A 26,005-nucleotide genomic window follows, 5' to 3' on the forward strand; every position below is an offset into this window, starting at 1 on the left:
CCTCCTAGCGCTGGTGGTATTGTGTGATTGGGGGAGTCCTAACTAGTAGATGGAATTGAATATAATAAATTGGAGGAGGGGGGATTGGAAAAAAAAAATCTGCCCCCCAAAAAACAATATCAAAATGAACTATTCACTTCTCAGTCCATGAAGTCTGTAAATGGTCGCAGCCCAAAAAAATCTTGAATATAGTTACTTTGCAGGAGAAGGCAAAAACATTCCTTTTACAACTTGTAATGTAAGTTAATGTCAAGAGATGTTATTCTAAGGAATTTTGGAGCATATCTGGTGGTGCATTTGTCTTGAATTTGTCACACAGTGTCAAAAAAGGAGATACTTGTTTTTCTTTCAAGCAGTGATATAAAAATTACGCTACAAAAACAGCTTGTCTTGAATTGTTTATGTGATGTCACAACATATTTTACACACACACCCACCTATTCAGCGTACAGCACTTTAGCCCATCCATTCACTTTGAAGTGATAAAGAATGTTTAAGTCCACATGAGGAGCAATACATGGCAGCCAGTCAGAGCTAAGGTAATTTACATATCAGTCTTAAGGGCACAGTAACATAATCAGACTGTGCAATGCTATAAGTGAAGCTGGAAAACGGTCATATAATGAATTATCATAATGTTTTGGTTCACAAAGTGCCATATGTGAACTTCAGGAGGGAAATAAAATGTGAAAAACAAAGAGAAGAATCCAAACCCTCTTGATACCAGGGGACTCAGTCTGTTGTCTGGACAAGTGAAGTTTTTTTGCACAGGTCCCAGACACCCAGCTAGCCCCTAAGACATTGGACTGACACAGTTTTATAGCTGGACTGATGCCAAGATTAGACCCAGCTTATACAGGACAAGTAACAGGTGTGACAAACATGACCATGTAGGGGCAAACACAGAATAGGTGGCCTAAAATACAACTTCAGCACATTCACACACACATTTCACAACAATACATTCCCTTAATAGAAATAAAATAAGCACAGCACATTTCACAACAATACATTCCTTTAAAAGAAATAAAATAAGAAGAATTAGAATACGGCCCATTGACATAGCAAATTCTTATTCAAAAGGCCTATAACTGCTTACAGGACTTTTATGGTGATGTTGGAATCATTCGTTTAGTAGTTTGGCAGTTTGTTTGTCTTAGCCATAGATAAATGTTATGGTTTCTTTTTTCACAGGTATTTTTGGTGAGAAAGATTAAAGGCTCGGACACTGGGCAGCTCTACGCCATGAAGGTGTTAAAGAAGGCAACTCTGAAAGGTAACATAAGTGTTTTTTTGAGAATTGTACTAACTTGCGAACATCTTGTGAATATGCCTCCAGAGCATGTGTATGCGACATTTTGACCTTTTAAACTGGGTTTGTTTAAAAGTCCTGCGCTTACATTTTAGCGCTGCATGTGTTAACATGTGACTCATAACTGGAGAATGAAGAGCTCTCCAGCTGCTTTTTAAAGAGGATCTGAATCATCGTGAGATTAGCGCCAGGGAGAAGCTGTGCTCAAGCACCTGAGCCGTCCTGCAGCGTGGACATTTTTCCTGCAGGGGCAAGTCCCCAGTGCTCCTCACTGTGACAGTTGAAAGAGAGAAATACAATACATTCAAATACCACTTATATGGGTGTCCAAGGCCATGCATTTAAAGATGCAGCAAATGGCATTTTGTGCTTTGCTTGTCAGGTGTATGTCACTAAGTTGCCGTGGTCATTGACCGCTGTACATAAGTCATTTTTAAGTACACGGATCACCTTGAATTCACCTCCAATTATACTGCAATTTTACTAAACAATCAATAAGTAACTGTCCACTTTTTCTCATGTCCTCCAGCTTTAAAATGCATGTTATTGCTCTATTTACGCACAATTTGAGAACAAAATAAGGCACAAAATATTGCTTTTCCATTCATTTTCCCATTATCGAGTCACACCGTAATCAGAATAAGCAATTTGTCTGCGCCTGAAGTCATTATGGTGATTCACAATGTTTGTTTCGGAGGCAGCCTATTCCGCAACCTGTCCGCAACCCACGTAACATGCTTGCTTAGTGTAACCATGGTTACTTACCATCTTTCTGACATGGGAGTCGGCCTTAGCTGTTGCTCCAGTGAGAGTTTCTTTGTGTACTTGTGAGTGAAAATGACACCACAAGTGATGCTGGCACCTCAGACTGCGAAGTTCAGCACATAAGCAGGAAGTGCTGAGCCGGTCCCGAGAACACCCGTGTAACTAGATTACACCAGCTTTCATTCATGTTTAGCTGAGGTAGCCGTTTTGGGTGAAGTGGTTTTGTAAGGCTGGAGTGCGTTTTTAATTTCAAGGGATTGAAGGACAGTGAGAGTGGGATAGGGATTCTTTGTCTTTATGTATATTGCATGCTGAGGGGTTTCTAATGCATGAACAAGCTGCAGCAGTCAAGCAGTTGTAAAGAATTCAGACGGGTCCTGAGCTTATAAGAGGAGGTTCACAAAAGATGTGTTTTGGTGGGTGAGGTTCTTTTTTTCTATTGTTTTCAATGGGAGAGATGCGTTTTGCTTGCTTTTTTGCTCACCACGTTCCTAAAATTCGGTACCTGTCCACTGCAGATGAATTCATCAGCTGAAATTTCACCTCTGTTCTGTTTGAGTGGGCATAACTAGTGGATTGAGGGGAAAATTGGAAAAAATACCCCAAAAAAAACCAAAATGTACTATTCACTTCCCAGCTCATAAAGTCTGTAAATGGTTGCTGTCCAAAAACATACTTTGCAGGAGACAGCAAAAACATTCTTAACCACAGATCACATAGGACATGCTAATGTATCCTTCTTTGAGCCCTTTAAGAGAAATGGAGAAGGGGAGAAAACACATTTTCTTCTCAATTTTTGAAATACTTTGTAGTAAACATTGTTAAGATTTCAGAATGTACCATTCTCTTCCATGAAGTCTGTAAATAAATAATGCAGTCCAAAAATCTTGAAAATAGTTACTTTGCAGGAGAAGGCAAAAACATTCTTTTTACAACTTTTAATGTAAGTTAATATCAAGAGATGTTATTCTAAGGAATTTTGGAGCATATCTGGTGGTCCATTTGTCTTGAATTTATCACACAGTGTCAAAATAAGGAGATACTTGTTTTTCTTTGAAGCAGTAATATAGAAGTTAAGCTACAAAAACAGCTTGTCTTGAATTGTTTTTGTAATGTCACAACACATTTTACATACATCCACTTATTCAGCCTATAGTACTTTAGCCTGTCTGTTCACGTTGAAGTGATAAAGAAAGTCTAAATGAGGATCACATGAATTCATCAGCTGAAATTTCGCTCCCATTCTGTTTCAGTGGGGAGTGGCGCAAAAATGTGTGAGGGATTGTGGGATCTCAGACAGCAAAGTTCAGAGGAAGGAAAGTTGAGCTGGCTTTGAATTCCTGCAAATTACACGTGGCAGCCTCACAGGCAGGCAAAAGCAACTGCCCACTGTATGTAAATAATGAGGATTTGCCTACTTAATTCTGTCTTTTAATAATAAAATAATAATCTAAATACTACTACTACTACTGCTACTAATAATAATAATATTTTTTTATTTATATGCAGTTTTCAATCCGGTGGCAGCTCACAGTGCTTTACAGAAAGATGATAAAACTGAACAGTAATACAAGAAATTATAAGTATTAATTTAGAATCTTATAAGAAAATTACAGATCAAATTAAAAGATAAAAAGACCACAAGACTTTAATTAAATCCTAAGTTAAAGAGTGGGCACTGAGCTTGACTGTATATAAGGTGGAATAAAATGTGGAATTGAGTTTAGAAGTAGAATAACTGAACGAGGCTCTCCATGTTTTCTGTCTTTTACAGAAGGTGTTTGTAGAAGGTCAGTATCTGCAGATTTAAGATCACATGCTGGAATATAAACAGACACACTCTGTGATGTAAGCAGTGCTTTGAGGTCATTTAGAGCCTTAAAATCTGGTAGCAGAACTTTAAAATCTATCCTGAACGATACAGACAGCCAGTGCAGTTCTTTTAAAACAGGAGTGATGCTGATCTCTCTGTTTTGTTTTTGTTAGGATGCTGCTGCATTTTGTATGAGTTGTAAGGGATGTATTGTTTTCTTAGAAAGTCCATTAAGAAGATCATTACAGTGATCAACTCTGCTTGTAACAAATGCATAAACAAGTTTCTCTGCATCGCTCTGAGATAGAAAAGGCCGAACTTTAGTGAAATTTCTCAAATGATAAAAGCTACTTTAGTGACTGCGTTTACATGCGGGATAAAACAGAGCTCAGAGTCTAAGATCACATCCAGGTTTCGTACTTCAGGTTTGGTATATGAAGCTAAAGAACCAAGTTTCTCATAAAGCAGCTTTCTCTGACTTTTTGTACCAACAATCAGTATTTTTTGTGATTTAATTTAAAAATTTGCAAAAGACTGCTGAGCACCTGCAATTTTCCACCTTCAGAAAAACACTATGTGACCCCCCCCTTTATTGAGGAGCGTCTAGGCCCCCTTTATGTTTGATCTCATGTATAACCCACTCTGTTCTCCTTTTCTCTTCCAAGTGCGGGACAGGGTGCGATCCAAAATGGAGAGGGACATCCTCGCTGAAGTGAATCATCCTTTCATAGTCAAACTTCACTACGGTGAGTAACCTCCTCTTGTAGAGCTACATCCCAGAATTACAAGCACATCCTATTATGACTCTATTATGGTGTTATTATGCTATAATGTGACCCCATGTTGCATTTGACATTCAAAAATAAGCAGTTATAATGCATTTACAATAAAGTAAAAAGAACAGATGTTTCAGCCACAAATATCGGTCATGAGCAGTTCACCATGTGCAATAGCTGCTGTAAAAATGGATTTCAGCTACATGCGTCAGACGGCCGCTCTTAGCATTCCGGCCGGGTTCGCAGTGAGGAAGAACGCTGCTTTGATGTGATGGTTGTGTTTATTGTCTCCTGCAGCCTTTCAGACGGAGGGAAAACTCTATCTCATCCTAGACTTCCTCCGAGGAGGCGATCTCTTCACCCGCCTCTCCAAAGAGGTCAGTTCATATGAGCTGAATGAATTTCATTTAAAAGTCATGATGACTGTTACTACTGATAATGTCATTAGCCAAACAGCTTACCAGTTATTTTTTATTGCCAATTAATTGAGTAATCAGAGGCCCAAACAATAATAATCGACAACTTTTCAAAGATTCTGAAATACTTTATTAAAAAAAGACACTAGGAATACTTTAAAAAGACAAAATTACACAATAAATGCAAATAAATATGTGTGTTCAACAGGCTCTGTTTCTTACTGTAAGAGCAGATATTATGTTCAAAGCGCTACTTATAGTTTGGTGCACATCCTTCAGATCATCCTCAGACCACAGCGTCAGGTTTCAGATACCAGACAGTGTGGCTTCAGGTCTTGAGAAAAACATTGTCCTGTCTCAGGTCAAGCTTAGTCTAAGCCAGGGGTCGGCAACATGCGGCTCTTTTACTGCCATGTTGTGGCTGAATTAGATTAGATTAGATTAGATTAGCAGAATTAGATTTTCAGGTAAAAATAAAATAATCCTGCTTTACAGTAAAATAAAGCTCTGCTGATTGTTCAACACAGTATTAACAGTAAATGGTTTTAAATGCTGGAATTAATGTGAACTGCTAATTCACCCTTTAACCCTGAAGGTTGGTGCGCAGACTGCTGGTTACCATAGCAACGCAGACAACAATCTCACCTGGCAAAGAAAAAGATTTAAGACAAACATCGATAATTTGGAGACGAATGGACTTATTTGCATTTATAATCACTCCAGCTGGTTTCCTGATATGTTTAATCTGCAACACGAAACTGTCAAACACTACAAAAGTCGCAAAGCTGAAGTCAGTTTCTCGTTCGCCAGATTCTCATTTGAATTTTCCCATTCCACCTTAAATGGTGCAGCAGTTACATTCTGTTAAGGTAGAACAGGAAAATTCTATCAAGAAGCTGGTGAATGAGAAGCGACTTCAGCCTTGTAAAAACTAAACGTTGAGAGACGTTTTACAAGAAACTATTACACTTTTAAGGAAAAGTTTCCTGCCAGAGATGCAAGAAAAGCAGCTATAGCTGAGCTAAAGCTTAAAGTGGAGGAAAGTAAGTCTGCATTTTCGTTTATATTTTTTATCCAATACTAGGACTTACTAGGAATTATGCCATAATGCCATAATTTCTGGCTGACTACATTTAGCAGAAATTAGCACAAAACAGAAGATTTCATGACGATTAACGGTAGTGGCAACGTGACAAACTGATAAAAATCCGTCATGCCACCATACAACATCTACCATGACATGTTTATGGCACTGTTATGTCAGTGTTATGTAGCAGGTTCTTCACTCTGTTAATGTACTTTTTAATGTCCCATGAGTATCAAATTGAGGGTCCCATCTATAGCAATACAGCACGTCATACTGTTCCACCCCTGGTCTTTATGTGAAGTGGTAGTTAGTATGCATCAGATCATTTAGTGGAGACTTCTTCATGCTACAGCAGCACCATAACCCGGTGACGAGAATGTTCTCTAATAGAGATTTACACACAACACTGGGTAATTACAGGCATGTCTGGCAGCTACTCCCAGAATGAATTGACCCACCGTGGTGTAATTGGTGCTGCCAGTCCCTTGTTATAATTCTCCCTAATGGACCCTTTGATTCGCCTGATTGCATCACTTATCTTTCCTATCTTATCGCCCATGAAAAACACCATCCTAAGATCTGTGCCTCGTTCCTTCAAAGCTCAAACGAGAGATGGTACAGGAATAGAGCAGATGCCAAGTCCACGGTTGTTACTAAGAGGATCTGTTTCTTATAGCAGGTGAAGGACAATTGCGGGTGGTGCCATTGTGAAATACCATAGTATGGCTGATATTTCTAGAAAAGTGCCTTGTTCTACACTGTATTCCTCTCTCAGCAGTACATTGATACTCTGTATGCGTGGACTCTGTAATGAATATGTCTGCATGTTTGCTGGCAAAGCTCTCAGCGTTCTTGGTTTACCTGCGCTCTAACAGTCCTCTCATTTCTGTGGCAAATCCACTGCCTCTTTTATAAGTGCTCATTCTTTCTGAAATACATATAAAAGTGGGTGTAAATAAACATTAGACTTGGTCAGAGATGTCCTCCTAATTGCACGATTGTTATCCAGGGTGAGGGTTAATGGCTCTTACAGCCGTGTGCATGTGTGAGACTGCAGTGATGCTATTCGAACGCGCACTTAATGATTGCAAGAGCACTTAATCCAAGTGAAGAATATAGACTGAGATGGCTAAGAATAACTTGTTGCCTTGGTGATTTCATAGGAAAGTTGTTTTAGAAAGTCCTATAACGTTAAGCTTTCCAGTGTGATGAGGGTTGCTAATATTAGATGGTGTTGCTATCCTCATCTAGAGTGTTGCTGTCTTCTCCTCTTTTGGGACAAAAGCAGAGATAATCATAACAGAAGAAAGCCAGGATGAAATATATTTCCTGTCAGTCTTTTTAGATGGCAGCCAACAAAGTGGCAAGAGTGCACTGATTTACAGGACAGTTATTTCGCTCTGTTAGAGCCCCAGTGGTCAGACCAGGGGTCAGCAATGCAAATGTTAAGAAGAACAACTTTGTCCTTTCAACAAAAATCACACCACCTTGGGAGTCATAACATTTTATGTCCAATTTACCATCTTGGCTGATGTTCTAGTATAGGCTAAAAATGTAATAGAAACGAAAATGCAGACTAGCTTTATCTCAGCTATAGCCGCATCTCTGGCAGGAAACCTTTCCGCAAAAGTAGAATAGTTTCTTGTAAAATGTCTCTCAATGTTTGACTTTCATGAGGCTGAAGTCTCTTCTCATTCGCCAGATTCTTGTTCAAATTTTTCCGTTCCACCTTAAATGGTGCCTGAGGCGGCAGAACGTAACTGCTTTAAGGTGGAACAGGAGAATTCTGGCGAACGAGAAGCTGACTTCAGCTTTCTGACTTTTCAGTGTTTGACAGTTTCTTGTTGCAGACTAAACGTATCAGGAAACCAGGTGGACTGATTACAAATGCAAAGAAGTCAATTCATCTCCAAATCATCGATGTTCGTCCTAAATCTTTGCCGTTTCGTTAACTACTTGCTAGGTGAGACTGCTATGGTGACCATCAGTCTGCGCACCAACCTTCAGGGTTAAAGGGTGAATTAGCAGATATAGGCTACATTAACTCCAGTGTTTAAGACAGTTTATTGTTAAAACTGTGTTAGAACAGATCAGAAGATCTAAATCAGCAGAGCTTTATTTTATGTTGTCGACCCCTGGCTTAGACGTTGAGAGCTATTGCTACACTGTTTGCTAGACTGTTGAGTTGCACAAGGCTTTTATTTTTATTATCTTAGCTTGTTCACACAGTGAACAGTGTTCTAATATTGAATAATAGCGCTCTTTTTTGCGCTCACACTCACAAATGTGTACAATTATGCAGAATCATGTAGAATCAAACAAAGGTCATATTTTGCTCCGTTGAGCATGAAAATATGAGAAAATATGGGAAATTAGTTTTCTAACTAGCTTATGTCACCTTAGCAAAAACAGCAGTCGACACATCAACATACCATCTTAGTTTACTTTCCTGGTGACCTTATTGGTGATATAATAGTGCTGGGAAAGTTTATCTTCACCTGGACCCGAATAATTGAACTGTCATTAGTTTCAGATGCAAGTTTTAGCAAACACAGAGGAGAGCCTCCTTGAGTAACATTAAGTCCTGTTGGTATCTGAACAGATACCAGAAACCGTAAAACTGGAACCTTCAGCACTGGACCAATGGCCAGTGGAAAAAGGCACTTTGTGTCGTGGAAATACGCCTCTAGAATTCTTTGAGTTCACTGTGATGTCTTTGTCATTACATGTGGTTAATAGATCCTGTTTACCCAGAATTCCTTGGGGAAACTCCCACTCAGCTTGCATCTGTGTTTTTGCACTCCAAACGGGCTTCAGAGATGCAGCTTTTATTGCATTCTCAGACCAGGCTGAAAAATGCTGAGGTTTTCTGCTGCTTTGCTGTAAACAGCTCCCCCCAGAGTTCCTTTAGGCAGAGCTTTTCTCCAGACAGTGATTAATGGGGGCCATTGGCTATTCTCCTTCCCCCAGCTAAACTGCCCGCTCTTTTTACCAGTACCAGCTTCTTGCACTGCCTTTGCTGATTAATTACACTTGGACCAATGGGCTTTATGAAGTATCATAAATTCAGCTTCATATGAGGGTAATAAGTTGATATGTGACCAGGCAAGTCAGATGTACCTTATCGACCCCTGCTTCCTTATCTTATAGCTACTTAAGGAGGTGATTTATATGATTTTGGATATAAAAGTGCAGAGCACCCAAAGTATTATTGTACATGAAGCACAAGAATTTATACCACACACTCATTCACACCGTGAATAATCCATTATTGACTGGCTGCTGCTACCTAATAAATAAGAATCGTCTCCAGCACACCTCCCGAGTGTGGGGTCTCCCATTAGCATTGCTTCTAATTCGAACTCTTCTCGAAATAAGGACAGTTGATTGGACGAACTCTGAGCGCTTTCTGTGGTGTGATGCGTGAATCTTGATTTAATCGTCATCCTCCGAGCAGAGGTACGCTTCAGGAAGGGAGACGTGAATTAATTACCACCGGTGGTGGAATCAGTCATCTGCCAGCAGCAGCTGCCGCGCTCCTGCCTGGAACTTGTTACAATCTGTGCAAGCCAATTTTCTCTTCTCAATATTCCACTATCTATCCCCTGACGTGTCCTGTGCAGAGGCTAAATAAATCTCCCAGTGGTTAAAATTAGCTGCGTAGCAAGCTGAGAGTAGACTCGTACGAAAATAAAAGATTCCTCAGACAATTTTCCTAAGACAAGAGCAATACAAACAGTAACGTGGTCAGGAATGGAGCTCATGAAGCTGTGGAAATCAAGCTTACCCTGATGCTCTCTTAACCCTTGTGTGGTGTTGGGGTCTGTGGGACCCATTTTTAATGTTTACCAAAATAAAAAATGATGCGATTTATTATTATTTCAACCCCAGATTCTTGGTCTTTGCTCATTTTCTGTGAAGAACATATAAAATAACCCATTTTCAGTGTCTTCACTCTGTTCACCCCCCACACATTTATATTACACATGTGGTGTTGGCTGAACCCGCGGGGTATAACAGTGTGGAGGTGCTGTGTCCTTCACTCTGTTCTCCTCCTACATGGCTTCTGTTAGTGTGTGTGTGTGTATGTGTTTGTATATGTGTGTGTGTGTGTGTGTGTGTGAGGGTGGGCAACATGGACAGGCTGCTGACTGGCTACAGCTGCTAAAGGAGAACCCTACACTGGCCACTTGTGATATTTTAAACATCTGGCATTTTTACGTAAATTGTTTTGGCTGTATTGATTTAAAAAAAACAATAATGTGGTGGGACCACCAGATCACTGAGTAACAAACACATCAACACCACACAAGGGTTAAGCTACCAAAACTCAGGTTAAAGTCTGTGGTTTTGCCTAATTCTTACCCACGTCTGCTGCTCTTAATATCCCTGACAGGTGATGTTCACTGAGGAGGATGTGAAGTTCTATCTGGCTGAGCTGGCTTTAGCTCTGGACCATCTTCACAGCCTGGGCATCATCTACCGCGACCTCAAACCTGAAAAGTGAGTGAAACTGAAGAACATACTGTATTGTAAACCATGCTCTTCAGCAAGATCAGGACCTGGACTGTCATCCATACCTGCATATGTGCACCTCATCAACCCTGTCTGTGACTTAATTGCTCACCACAATCAAGGCCTGATTTGGTAGAAGGTCTTAAAGTGATAATTCATGAAAAATCAGATTTACACAGATTTTCCTTTTTACCCAAACGTAGCTGACAAGTTTGCTTCTTTAGTTTTGTTTTAGAGTAACTGTGCAAACTGCCTACCCAAATCTTCACGATGCCTCAAACAGTATAGAGTTGTTAAGTAATCTCAAAAAGACTTGCTTATGGTTTCTGACACCTATTGAGCAAAAGTATGGATGAAAATTCAGGTTGCTACTATGTTTTTTTAGCTACAAAACATGCTTTTGTCCATTTTTAGATAACAGTATGTCATACAGTGTCAGAAACCACAGAAGAAATTCTCTTAGAGATTACGACTCAACACTGTTTGAAGTAAGGGAGTGATAATTTAACCCTCTATTGCATGATGTTGCCTCAGAGCAACAAACTAATTTTCCTCACTTTATAATGACTTTATACATATTTAAAGACAGTGATAACCATAAAGCGAAGGGTTTACTAAGTCAATAAAAAGCATGTATTTGATCACACCATCTCTTAATGGGCACATTTAAACCTCTTTTTTAACATTATGTATCTGGAGAATTTGCAGAAATATATTCGTTGCCTAGAAGCAACATTGTGTGACAGAGGAATGGATTTGGGCAGTCACAAGCCAAGTCTCACCACTTCAGGGAACACGGCTCTATACCATTTATTCCCATTGTTGCACAATGTTGCCTCAAGGCAACTTACTCCAAAAGGACCCCTGCACACATTATTACTATTTTTTTTATGTTTTTTAATTTAATAAACAGGTCTGAAAAAATAAATCAAGGACCATTTTATGCAAAAAAAGTGAATTGAATATATTTTTTAATTGGTCTCATAATGTGTGCAGTAGAAGGTTAAGCATGCAGTTAGCTCTGTGCTAATTGTTGGGATAAACTTGCTTGTTAGGAAGTATCTCAAAGCAAAATTAATAAGACAGAAATAATTAATATTAAATTGCCCATGCTTTTGCCACCACTGGCAATAACAGCGATTTGGAAGGGATAAATATGATCCAAACTCTTAGGTGTTTTTCCACTTCACATTCAAGAACAAGTACTGTGTCAAATGGGAACCAACAGAACTTAGGATTCTAGTTCATTCATCTTCTGCTCAAGAACAGCTGGAGCTGTCACAGTAACAGCGATTAAGGATTTCACTGTCTTTTTGGTCGTTTCATGCCAATATTAAGCGTCTAATTTGGCTAATTAGCTATTTTGCTTGATAAATAGCCTTATTGGCTCACTTCAGACAGCATTTGTTGCCTATGTTTGGGGATAGATTTTTTTTTTACTGAACTTTTATTTTACCACAACAAGGTTGATATGTAAGCCTTGTAGCTTTAGTGCAAAACTGAAGAAACAAACTTGGGACGTTAACGCTTTGAGGCCGATGCTCTAATGTGGCTATTTCTAACCATTTAATCTGCTCTTCTTAGTTGATCACGTGAATCTCAACGCTGTTGTGTGCTTTTTTATATGTAAAGAAAAACAAAGCCAAAATTGTTTTGTTTTTGTTTTTTTTTTTATATAGTTTGTGCCAAAAATGACCTTTTTGACCAACACACTAATAAGAATAAAAGTCACACATCACTAGCATTTTATTGTTAATCTGATTAAAGAGAACAGTAATCGCTCACCACTTGCTCTTAAAATATTATCATTATCATTTAAACAGTAATAAAAACATGGCAGCACACAGAAAGCACTGATTCTGCATGTGAAGACATTTCACTGTGGCCACATGAACATGCACACCTAACTTCTCTGGCGGAAGATTTAAATAAGTCACACAAGGCATCTTCCGATTCTCAGAGAGGATCGCCAGCGAGCCGCTTGGTTCCATAAGGTTAAACAGGATTTTTTGCTGAATTATCACTTTGACCCGCGCCGCTCCAAGCCTCAATGGATTGGAAGGATTGTGGATTAAAGGCACCCAGATGGAGACCCCAGCATAATTCCAGTCAGAATCTGCCAGTTCAGCTGAGGTGATATAACCCCTCAGAGAGCACTGCTTGACTTTGAGCGGGAAAAAAAAAACACACCTCATCCAGGTGCCGCGGTGCGATTAACACAGCAGCTGCGTACGGCTGGATTTAGAAGCACTGTCAAAGCTTTTTCTCCTCACAGACAACTGAAACCTACACCTTCCTTCTGCTCTGGCAGACCGTAACACTCCAAACATGGTTTCCTTTTCAGCTGAGCTCTACAGTTTACTCCAACAATAGCAGAACAACAGGCTGGCTAGTATTTTGAATTGGCTCTCGAGAGAGAGGATCAACGAGAGATAATGAAGTGGTGCTCATTGAGAGTGCAAGGGAGGCATCTCCTGCCCTTGCTCATTTTCCCTCTTGGGAAAATGTGTTGAGGGGGGTTGGAGGGCGAGGGGGTGTCGTTGGTAGAGAGCTTGGTAAGGAGCTAAGCACTGGACGCTGTGTTTTCAGGCATGCTGCGAATGATTAATGACATGTAGCTGAAGGCGGCCCGTAGGACTCCAGGCTACTGCAAACATGTCTTCAATCATATCAGCCGAGTCTCACGCACAGCAGTCAGCAGAGAGGGTTGTAAAAATGGCTGTACAACATGTTCTTTTTCTAACTACTAATGGATCCATTCTTGCTGCCTATGTTAGCCAAATTAGTGTGATTTTAAACCTTTTTTGAGTGAACATAAATGTGTTATTGGCAGTGGTGGACAAAGTGCAGAATTGCTGTACTTGACTGAGAGCAGAAATACCCTTGGTGAAATGTTACTTGAGTATAATTAGGAGAAGAAGTCATCTAAGTCTATAATGCTACTTGACTTAAAGTACAAAGTGCTTTCTTTTAGGTGTGCTTAAATTAGTGAGCTGTTAGCTGTGCAAGTCTCCTTCACAGAAACTGTTCAACACAATGATATTATAACTGTAATAACTTACAGTACTTTTACTTTTGATGCTTAAATACTCTACTTAAACTCAAGTAGAAATATACAGTACTGAGCAAAGATCTGAGACCACCCTTCATTTGATTTCAGGAGATGTTTCTGAGATTAGATATAAGATAATCCACTTGCACGTCAAAGGGAAATAAAAAGGGGTTTCCAAAACTGGAGTTCAAAAAACAAAAAAACAACAACAGTGCAACACCTGGTAGACCCCAAAACTGCCCCCATCAGATAAACAGCACTTAAAGCTTTCATCTCTGAGAGAGAGGAGAAAATCAAGCTGCTTCAGATCTGAAAGCATCCACAGGTGTTTCTGTCCATCCTTCCACTGTGAGAAGACGACTCAGCGCTGTGGGTCTGAAAGGATGTGTAGCTGTCAAGAAGAACCTCACTGAGAAAAGGAGACGGACACATCAAACAAAGAAGCTGAACAATGGACTGACCACCCCAGAGTCCAGACCTCAACATCACTGAGTGTGTTTGGGATCATGAGAAGCAGAAAATGCAAAACCAACTTCAAGACTGAACTTTGGAAGTGTGGATAAATATCCCTGCAGATTTCTTTGAGTCTCCTGAAAAGAATGGAAGCTGTAATAAAGACAAAATGTGGAGACACTAAACACTGAAAAAATTATATTATATTTAGCAGTGGAGGCTTCTGTTTAATTTCCTGTTAAATATATCTTTTCTGCTTTTTTCCTGACACTTAAAAAATGAATAGCTTATGACTTAAAGGCTGTTTAATTAAATGCAGGCCCTCTTTATTATTGTAAGTCTATTTTGTAGTTTGATCATCACTGGTTATTAGCATTTCAGTTTCAAAAACAATGTGAGTGAAGTTAATTTCTCTTGTTTTAATTGTTTTTAGCATTCTTCTTGATGAGGAAGGCCATATAAAGATCACAGGTAAGGAAGCTTCTCTTTGTTCTTTTCCATCACTTGATCAACTGTGGAGAGTTTGCTTTTCTGACCTGTCGTATCTCTCTTGCTCTTTTAGATTTCGGCCTAAGCAAAGAAGCAATAGATCACGACAAAGCGTGCATACTCCTTCTGCGGGACCATTGAGTACATGGCCCCGGAGGTGGTCAATAGGAGGGGGCACACGCAGAGCGCTGACTGGTGGTCCTTTGGAGTCTTAATGGTGAGTGTCTTTGGGGCTGAGGGCACTGCTCCCACTTCATAACTGTAGAAGCCTAGAGATGTTTCCTCAGGTGACCCAGGAAGAGCTGTAGACTGTATCAGGGTCTGGATGAACCTTCCAGTCTGCTGCAAGATCAGAAACACATGCATTCCTTTGGACTTTTTCTTAGTGATCCTCTGAGATGGTTAATGATTAAGATCATTGAATGATTTAAATAATTTTTCCAGCTTGCTCTTCTTTCCTTCCATAATTAATGACGACTTCAATGCAGAGATTTTTCATAGGAGACAACTGTGGCCTAAAACAGCAGCACTCTTTAAAGAGCCACCCTTGCAGACACATTCAGACGTAAATACGAACCAGTCATTTTTTTGAGAAAGAATGTCACACCACTGTTTGTTTGTTTGTGTCTTACAAAGAAAAAACATGACATTTTTAGCAGCTCTGCAAATCCCATAAAAAAGAGTAGACAATTGTTTTTGCACAAAGCTTGGCTGGAGTTGATTCTGCTCAGAGTGAGGATATGCCCTTTGAGATTTCTCATTTCCCGCAGCTTAAACGTCTTGATGACTCAGTGGCATTGTTGGGCCGAATGACATTTAGCGCGGCGCTCGGCTCCGGCAGAGCAGATAAGAACAACAGCTCTCACTTACAATGACAGCAGCTTTTAAAGAATTAAAAGCCGGAGAGTTAAAACAGAGCAGTTCTGCGCTCCGACTACAGGCAAATACTCGAAACTGAATGAAGTGTGCACTGATTGCTAATATCAACTAACGGTTTATTTTGAGCTGTAAACACAGTCTTTCCCACATATGGATTACGTGTGCCACCATCCGTAAATGGCTGATATCATTCCAATGCTTTCGTCTTTGAAGGTGGCATTGAACAGCAAATGGATAAATTTAGCAACTGAGCGCTGGCCCACCTCCAACTATCCACAGCACAGCGCTGCCTGAAAATGTGCTCACTCACTCACAGGGAAGAATAGATTACATAACTCCAAGCGCAGGGAGAGGACACCGGCTGCGAGAGCTGTTGCTCTGAAATGATGCTGAGTATATATCGTTATTATAACGTCTGTAATGAAAGAAAAAAAGAAAGCAAGCCTGGTAGCTTTAAAGCCTAACGCTGCTTTTACTGTCTCTCTGCCCCCCCCACAGTTTGAAATGTTGACTGGATCTCTGCCGTTTCAAGGCAAAGACCGCAAAGAGACTATGGCACTCATTCTCAAGTAAGACTGGTTTAAACTTTATTTTTCTTTCTTTGCAAATACTAAGAAATGTGGGCAGATCTGTGGTTAATGTTCTTCTTTTTCAGGGCAAAGCTCGGGATGCCACAGTTCTTAAGCCCAGAGGTGCAGAGCTTACTGCGTGCGCTGTTTAAAAGGAATCCTTCCAACAGATTAGGTACAGTATCTGAAGTCTGTGATGCAGATATGAAGCTTGCCAGCTTTTAAAATACTAACTAAAGGGGAACTCCACTAATCTTTAAAAAAATCTGTATAATTCAGTAATTCAGAGTTGTTTGATGTGAAATGGTTCATTGTAGAATAGCTTTACTCTTTACAGTGGTGGTGATGGGAACCAGCGGTCGAGATGTCTACAACGCAGATATTCTAGTTACTATCCAAAGAGTCTTTTATATGTAATGCAGATGATGGTAAAATAGTGATAAATCTGAAAAAAAGAGTCTTTTTGGGGACTGTTTTGCTTCACATGTACCTCCCCAACATTAATGGGTTTAAGGCCAAAGCTTTATTGCAAAACCATCAAAAAACAACATCTTAGCATAATTTCATGTAATAGCTTTCTGTGAGGGAGCCTTTAGAGGCATTACCTTCTTCAGATGTTTGGTTCCTATCACCACCACTGTGAACGATTCTGGCTTGGTATGTTTCTCTTGATTCTCTAGAGTATTTCACACCAACCCACTCTGAATAAGATTTGTTTACATCTTAGCCATTTAATAATTTAGAAATTCCCCTTTAAAAGGGACATTCAGCAAAACAGTCTCTCATGTTAATTGCAGTATACACTCACTATCCGCTTAAGGACCCATGGTTTGTTCTTCCATTCACTGGCCAGTTCAGCCCCTCTGTTGTCATGCACAGTTTGTCAGCCCCCCCTAACTCATTTATCATTGGTGTTTCTGACCACAGGTGCTCTGTTGTCCAGATATCATTTTGGATGTCTCAACACAGCAGTGACACTGACACAGTAGTGGTCAACACCGCTGGACACAGCGGTATTGCTGAGTTTTTTTGTCACACGTCAGTGTCACTGCTAGGTTGAGAGTGGTCCATCACCCACATAATATCCAGCCAAGAGGGGCTCTGTGGTCAAAAACTGACCGTTGATGAAGGGCAAGAGCAGGGGTGCTTAGATTTTTTGTCTTGGGGTGCCAAAGTGCATTATTTGTGGTGCGCTGGTTGCCAAAAAGAAAAAAAACAGTATACATATTTAGAAACATTTAGAAGGTAAATCGTTTTTTAAAAATGTTTTTTGTAACATTGCACTACATTTTATTATGAAAATGACAAAAATAAAATAAGGATTTAATCATAAATACAGTATGTTTTATTGTTATTATTAAAAAAACACAGTCATATGCAAAAGTTTGAACTCCACCAGTTAAATGACATGTTTTGCTGATTTTCTGAGTGAAAATAAGTTAACACATCCTCTGCAGAGAATTTAAATATGGCATTTTTCTGCAAATTTTAGTGCACAATTTCTGTTTATGTGCCGAGTTTAACATATTGGAGAAAAAATAAAACATGAAGTATAAAATATGCCATAAGCCTTGCGCAGTACACACATGTTAAACTCAGCAAATAAACAGTAATTGTGCATTAAAATGTGCACAAGTGTGTTCTCTGTAGAGGGTGTGTTAACTTTTGCATAAAACCGCATGTAAAATTGTTCCGTCATTGAGTTAGGGGTTGGGGTCAGGAAAACCTTCTGGCTGGCCAAATCAAACATCCTCATGGCCCAACTTTGGCTCACAGGCCACACTTTGCACAGCCTGTGCTAGATGAGAGCTAAAGTAAAGTGGACTTACAAGGTTGCTGTTTCCAGAGAGCTGACCAGTGAGTGTGTATACAGATTATTTGCCTTCCTTATATCAAGGTAACCATCTTACTCTGACAGAATGAATCTTATTTAAGCCGTAGTAAATGATGATCTGGGTGAATGACTGCAGGCCACATTCAGTCACTGTTGCAGCGTGTTTGTCTAAACTGCGATTGAATTTGAGTCACGCTCTACATAATTCATGAAGCAGAGAGAAAATGCGGCTGATGCGTCTTGCTGAGCTCAGCCAGACATGCGTCAGCTTCGCATTAGCTATCTACTCATGCACAGGCAAGTCCTCACTCACCTGCTACTGATACTCCACTGGGAAAGCGATAGTGATACATACTACCCTATATATAGTGCCTACCAGGCAAATGTGGGCAAACTGAGATGAGTCAAAAACATAGAGCTGCAAAACAATGCTAACGTGGTTGATGATGAACGAAAGCTAATGTCAGCTGGCATGATGTCTTTATTCCATCACAAAAGGCCTGGCTGAATAGGCTGTTAGTCTAATACAGACAATGCAATTTTGTGCTATTTGAGCACAAAATGTTTTTGATAATTGTTCATGTAAGATGGAAAACACTTCTAGACTTTTGAGCCCTTTAAAGGAGGCATAGTAAACAGAACTGAAGTCTGCCATTTTGGTGCATTTTCCTTTTACTACAGGCTGTTAGGATTTGCATCCTGTCCCACTGAATAAAGCCAGTCTTCAATCTTTAACTGTCGTAGCTGCAGTTTCAGTCCACTAATGGACTGTTGGACAAGACAGTGTAAAACTGCAATGTAATGTCATAAATCACAAACATTAAACTTCTAAGTTGAAGTTAACTGTGTCTTTGTGGGCTGATTAGACCATATTCTGCCTTCTTTAGAGGACTTTGGGCGTGTAGAAGTGATGGGCATTCCAGCTCTTTCGGTCCCAAAACAGCTCTTCATTCAATCAAGTTAGCTGTATTATCTATTATTCAAGAGTAGACAAAGGTAAATGTGTAAAACATTACATTTTAAAGGCGAATGCTCTTTTATTGATCAGGCGGCAAGAGAGAACTGCTGCTCAGCACTGACCAAGCAGCCGGGATAGAATGCAGGTCACTTCTAGCCGTGTTTTCACTCTGTGGTAGACACTTTAACCCACTGAACTACCTCACAGCCCAGCACAGTATCACACAAATAACATATACACACATTTCCACTAATATCCACAACTATGAATGTTAAGGTCTATTCTGCCCTGACTGCGGTGCCTCCAGAGAGCCTCTTTGCATGGCCACTCTGCGTGGCCACGCCTCCTGCGCTCCTACGGCAGCACAGCCAGTGGCGTGACGCCACCATATGTTGTAATTATCTAATTAACAAAAATTGCATTATGTTTAATATTTTGAAAAACATCAAATAAGTCAGATGTAGATAAGTAATGTGCCCTGGATGAATTTCGAGAGGCAAGGATTACAAAATAGGCACATGGGCAAAATGCCGGCAAATCTGTCAACCAGTCATCGACAAACAAAGGCAGGCAAAAGTCAAAAATCAGGAGAGCTAACGAGGCACACTTGGAAACACATCTAAAAATTACATAAAAACGACGAAAACCAGAGCCAAGCTAACACAACAAGAGCAGATTTAGGGATTATGACGGGACAGAGCTAAACAGGGGATCTTTGTTTTGTTTTAATTTACCAAAAATGTCTTCATTTACAAACAGAAACATCTCTTCAATGCAAGTCAGCTAAAGTCACCTAAAAGAGCCGACTCAAAGAGCCAACACGTTTGTGAATGACACATCACTAGCATACAGCTAAGCTAACAGGCTGTTTGGAGACATGTTGTAATGTCCTAAGTCTGAATTATGTTACTTGAATGTCTGTTACAAGCTTCTAATACCTGGGGTTAAGCTGGAGAGCCGCTTTAGAGTGATTATACACTCGTTATCTTTGTGCTAATGAAACATTTAAGCGCCCTCTAGGATACTAACAAGAAACAGCATTATCTTAGCAGTGACAAACAAGAAAAAAAAGTGAATCACAGGGTTTCCGCAGTAAACATTGCTGTGTCATGATGTTTTTGGCTTGCACAAAGAGTAAAGAGTAATAAAATGAAAAAGAATAGAATAAAACGGGTCTCCTTTAATGTCACAGACAGCGTGCACAAGAGGGTTGTATGATGTGGACAAACTACAATTATTGTGATTAAAATGCTACATATTGTAACACACTTATAATATTTTAAAAACATGTTGGTAAACTAATAACGTGATTTAAGGTCTGCATTATTTTGAGCAATGTAATTTACTTTTGTTAGATTACTTTATTACATTCTAATGGCCAGTGTCACAATAATTAGTAATGTAATGTGCAGCCCTAGTGGAGAATAGTGGTATGACATATTCTAATCTTTACTCCACTGTTTCATCCATAGGAGCCGGACCTGATGGTGTGGAGGAAATCAAAAGGCATCATTTCTTTGCAACCATAGACTGGAATGTGAGTGTGATCGCTTAACTACCTTCTGTCTCGATCCAACTGGTTTTAATGTTAATGACATTACATGAGAAGAAATAAACTGATGATATCACGATTTTATAAGGATGGATAAACTGAATATTGCCCTCTTACTCCCCACTTCTGTTCTCGCTCTGTCACACACACACACACACACACACACACACACACACACACAAATAGACCTTACATAAACCTCTTACAAGATAGTCCACTCTCAGGCTGAATTGAAGACTGTCTCTAGATTGCGGGAGTTGTTTTCAGAGTGACAGTGAATAGAGAGCACTCTCCCCTTTCCCTTTCTGCCTTTCAAATTCTACCTGTTCCTCTTCTGCTCTCAAGTTGCCTTGTTAACCTTTAAAAATTAGCTGTTGAAATTGGATTTGAAAATGAACAAAGTCACAAAAGCCCTGTTCCAGTGTTGCCTTAAGCCCTGCAGTCCTCCTCCCTGCAGACGTGTGTGACTCTGCTCAGTGTAGATGACAAGCAAAATGCAACTCATTGAAAAGATAAATTAGTAAAGAAGTGCACGTTGGTCAGCTGTAAACAAGCTCATCCACTCTGATTGGTTCCAGCCTGTATTGCAAGGTGCTCGTAACGCTCCTTTGAAGACTAAACCGAGAAATAGGAAACTCTACAACCTCGAATGCCTCGTGGGCATGCATAAATCAGGACTGCGAGTGCACCAGTTAGGAAAGGACCAGAATTGTGTTCTGAAACAGAATTGTGACCAAGACCCAAAATTCTAGAACAAACATCAGTGAATGAAGAACAGGTTTTGTGTACTTGTTTGACACTCACTGAAGTGATTACCTGCTTGTGATCTACATACACTGTTAGAAATAAAGGTGCGGGTACATTTTTCTTTCATCAAGGTACAAAAAATGTAAATGTTCCCTCAAAGCTACAACAGTGGTTTTAAGGTCCAATTGTGAACCTTAAATAAGTTTTTCCAGGTGAAAAGTTTGTATTTGTACCTTTTCATAACTGAATGTTTTAAAACAGAACAATAAAATAAAGAGCCTGGAGACGAGACGGGGTGTGTGGAGTCGGTACAGCTTAGAAAATATAATTTCAGTGGATTATGGTTCAGTTATGTTCCCCGACTAAAGGTACTGAGATGTACCCTTGAGGGAACCACCCCAGTGACAAGAGGGGTTCTGCCCCAGTGACATTTTACTACCCTTTTTCTGAGAGTGCTCAGTATGTAGGATCTGACTTAGAAGCGAACTTTGTCCAAAACAGAACGTTATAATAACCTGGCTGGAAATGATTAGAATGAGATAATGCCATATTTGCATCTGCTGAAGGCTCTGTGGTAGTTGTTGAATGAAACTATGACTTCAAAGACAATGAAGATCTTTTTAAACTTTGTATCTGTGTCTTGTCATGCAACAGAAATTGTACAGAAAAGAGATCAAACCTCCATTCAAACCAGCGGTGGGCAGACCAGAGGACACCTTCCATTTCGACCCTGAATTCACCTCCCGCACACCAACAGGTAACTGTGAAGTGCAGCAGTGAAATAAATTCAGCAGATGTGAGTCCTGTGATGCAAATGTGAGTCTTGTGAGCACAGGAAAAAACACGTAAACAACAGAAACAGAAGATGCATTTATTGAGACACGTCATGGATCTTAAGAAAAAAAACAAAAGTTCTAACTTCTGTTTTGAGGCATTGACGCCATTAGAGGGCTGCAGTGAATAATGTTTGTTTATTTGAGCTTGAGCTGCTTTTTTGGGAGCTCGGAAACGGTGATCAGCCAGTTTGGCTACTTTAGGCAGATTAAATTAAATTGCAGACTAAATTGTTAAATGTAATTATTTATATGGTGTTTAATTGTCAGCTAAAATTTCACAGTTGTGACAGGCCTACTTTCCACTTAGATCTTTTAAATGAGGAAATTGTGATATATTTCTTAGGCTGGCGTTACGGTTAAGGATGAAGTGAGTTTCCAGTTTAAAGTTAGTCATACGTCTTTCTTAGTTTATTCTTAATTCCTAATTGAATTGTTTGCATACGAACATTTGCCTGTAAACATGCCCAAATGCCTAAGTAAAGAACTCCAAATCTGAGCTGGTTTTCTCTATGGGAATGACATTCTCAAAAAGCGCTGCTATGGCACCCCATGGATCCTCTAATTACAAGGTTGGTAAAAGGTCTAAATATGAACATTGCTGCATGCTGGGGCAAATGTGGTGGTTAAGTTGCTTTGACAGTAGTAGCCTACAGTTTGAGTAGCTGGTGTTGGTATAGAATAGTGTAGACGTGTAATGCTCGATTCTTTAACAGCCTTATAACTCAGAGGATTTAGTGACATCAGTTGGAAAATGTAATCAGGACAAAACATATTAGATTTGGAAAATGCCATTCACTTTTCCCATAGACTAAACCAGCTTAGACCTGAGTCCTTCTGTGACTGTGCAGTCACTAACTAAACTCCAAAGTCAATAACACTCAAATATCTCACCCATAATGCTGTTTTTTGCTCAGCAATGCTCAGTCTCTTAGTTTTATATATCGCTGTTGTCGGAAGAAAACCTCGTATCTCCAAAACGGTAACTTTACAGGAGAAGGAAAAAACATACTTTACTTTTAATGTAAGGCAATGGAACCAGACTTTTTTCCAAGTAATTTTGGGCTGTTTCTTTTGGTCCATTTGTCGTGAAATTTACATAAAATGTGAAGGACAACAGGCATTTTCAAATAAAGTGAAAAACTAAAGAATGGCAAAAATGGAGATACGACGTTTTGTTCCAACAGCAGCGATATGAAAGGTAATACCAGCTTTATTAGAGAAACAGAAATGTGTCAGTGTTTTATATGTCTTTTTAAACCTCCTCGTGTTGTAAAAGCATTTTGAAATGAAACATATATATATATATATATATATATATATATATAAGATGCTTTCTGCTGTCGTATTTAAACGTTACACAGTTTGTAGTCTCACAAAAATGCCACATAACTTACATGACACTGATAAATTGCTATGTATCTGTAAAATGTAAATGAATAGCTGAATTTGAAGATTTGTCTTCATTCTCACTGAAAGGTTACATGATAAGATATGCAAATTGCCTCGCCGGTGCTCTAAGCCTTTGCTCTGAGACATCTTGTAAGTCAATGAATCCAAATGCCACATTCATAATGCTGCAATTGGACAATCCCATTTCCATGTCGTTTTACCAAATTAGCATACTATGCTTTATTGATTACATCTGTTTATATCATTACTAATTACATCATTGATTCTCATAATGTGTTCCCTTAAAAGGTTGTTTGACAGACTATTTGCAAAGACAAAGACTTGTACAGAAAGCTTCAAAAGAACAGACAAGAGCATGGACAGAAAGTGGCAGCAGTTAAAATGCTGTGAAGCCCATCTCAAAGGGTCTAAAATAGGATAATACCTCAGTGTACTTGACAGTTTTGATCTTGCTGAAAAGCTGTAAGTGATGCATCATTTTAGTGCAGCGCAGCAACTTTTGAGCCCTGTTTCCAGAAACGTTTCAGCACCCAAAAAACTGCATGAGTTTGTCGGAATTACCTCTGACGTAACAGTCTGTGCTTGACAAGTGTGAATAACATGGAAGCACCAGTCATTGTTCTGCTTTCAGTACAAAAGCCAGCAGCCAGCTCAGAAGAGCCTTCAGGCCTGATCTGTACAGTGAGAATGACCTTCTGCAAAGTCAATTCATACCACTCACAGCAGATCAATTGTGAGTTTCCATCCGTGGAGAGTCTGTGTCCTAGTTGCCTTGCTAAGTGTGTGTGTGTGTGTGTGTGTTGTCTGCCCTCAGACTCACCCGGCGTTCCTCCCAGTGCTAATGCCCATCAGCTCTTCAGAGGCTTCAGCTTTGTGGCCACTAACCTGGGGCCGGAGCAGTCTATTGCAGATACCAGGCAGAACTCTGTCAACCCCATAGTACAGGTGAGCATGATAATGTCCACTCGGAGAGAACTACCACACTCAGGTTGCAAAGCTAAAATCAAGTTTTGATTCATTTCTGCGTATGAAAAAGGGTGTCATTCACTTCAGTGGCTCCTAGTCTTGGTCCTGGAGTGCACTTGACCTACATAACATGTATCTTCATTTTTTCTGATTTTTCTTTTTCCACATCATTTGAACACATTGTGTAAAAAAATCAGGGATCAATTGAAATTGTTCATTAACATGCGTTTAAAGTCAAGAAGGTTTTTGTCTTCTCCACAGGTACTATTGTGAAGATACTTGTTTTTTTCTGCAACAATATTCTGGCGTTCTCTGCTGTAAAACATGCTTAATCCAACTAACTAGCTGATTAACAGGCATTTACTGAGTTGAAGAAGGTGTGGTACGGCAGGGAAAACATTAAATGCAGAGCGGGGGACTCCAGGACCAAAGTTGGAATGTTTTAGGTTCATTTGATTCAAATATGATTTTACTAAATGCTTTTAACCTTAAAAATCAGCAGCTGGTTAAGGCAAGTTTATTTATGTAGCACCTTTCATACACTCAGGAAAACCTAAAAACACAGGAAAACACGAAGGCAATAACAGACAGAAACACTCAGCAGCTCTACAGAGAGAAGCAATAAGAATGTATACTAAAGCCCAGGCTTAAATACTAAGCTAGTCATATGATAAACATAACAGGTGAATTGGATTGTCGAGTTTCTCCCAGAGAGTTCTGGGAAATGGAGTCCTTCCGAATGTCAGAGCCGGAGGGATGCATGACAGTTTTTCACTATTAGAGGACTTAAATTTTAAGATGATGCCTAAAGACTTGGTTGAAACGAGTAGTTCAGAATAGTCAACAAAGGCAGAACAGCAGAAATATCTAGCCAACAGCAGCCCTGTGTCAGAAACTGGTCACTGATGAAGAGCCAGAGGATGGCAGAACTGATAAAAGTGATGTTGAAAAGCCTGTGCGAGAAAAAGGAAGAGCTGTTAGTAAAGCTACGTAGGGAAACTGAGAGGAGAGCTACTGAGCTACGTCAAATGTTATACAAGGCTTATATCAACGTTTCATTTTCAACTGATCTGTTTGAATTAAACATAAAGACATTAATACTTGTGATATTTGAATTTGTGTCTGTTGTTGTGCGTTGGAAATGTGCAACCTTGTAAAAACAAACTTAAGAATGTTCTGCTTTGCTACCGTTCTGCATTGCGTCTGGTTCAAAACAAGCCTGCATTAGCTTTGCCCTGTTGATATTCTATGTTCATTTTATGTGCATAGCGTTGGGAGGCTAGCCAAAGCATAACTAAGTCAGCCTAATGCAGTGATGATAGACCAAGTGGGATGGGTAATATGGCAAAAAGTATTTTGTCGTTTTACTTTAACACATTTTCACGATGCATAATATGCGTCACAATATTTAGTTTTTCTGAGATTTCATAAGTTGGAACAGACAAAACAGAAGCTGTTGTGCCACATATAAAAATTACTATAATAAAAATAATAAATTTGCGTCTTGATTTTTATTCAGTGTTTTACACTGCACTAAATCAAAATAAAAAGGACTAATTCTGCTCACTTTGCAATG

At 39.6% G+C, this 26,005-nt stretch overlaps 1 protein-coding gene across 1 annotated transcript in view; it reads left to right on the forward strand.

Annotated features, from left to right (window-relative positions):
* rps6ka2 (ribosomal protein S6 kinase, polypeptide 2) overlaps positions 1–26,005 on the forward strand; it is a 62,045-nt gene that overhangs the window by 20,114 nt on the left and 15,926 nt on the right. Inside the window, 12 exon segments of the mRNA XM_036573717.1 lie at positions 1,195–1,276; positions 4,556–4,636; positions 4,964–5,043; positions 10,566–10,672; positions 14,623–14,660; positions 14,752–14,786; positions 14,788–14,895; positions 16,056–16,126; positions 16,213–16,301; positions 20,391–20,455; positions 21,872–21,974; positions 24,278–24,408. Of these exon segments, the coding sequence (XP_036429610.1) occupies positions 1,195–1,276; positions 4,556–4,636; positions 4,964–5,043; positions 10,566–10,672; positions 14,623–14,660; positions 14,752–14,786; positions 14,788–14,895; positions 16,056–16,126; positions 16,213–16,301; positions 20,391–20,455; positions 21,872–21,974; positions 24,278–24,408 (990 nt within the window).

The sequence above is a fragment of the Colossoma macropomum genome, unplaced genomic scaffold, assembly GCF_904425465.1.
Source record: "Colossoma macropomum unplaced genomic scaffold, Colossoma_macropomum, whole genome shotgun sequence".
NCBI lineage: Eukaryota > Metazoa > Chordata > Actinopteri > Characiformes > Serrasalmidae > Colossoma > Colossoma macropomum.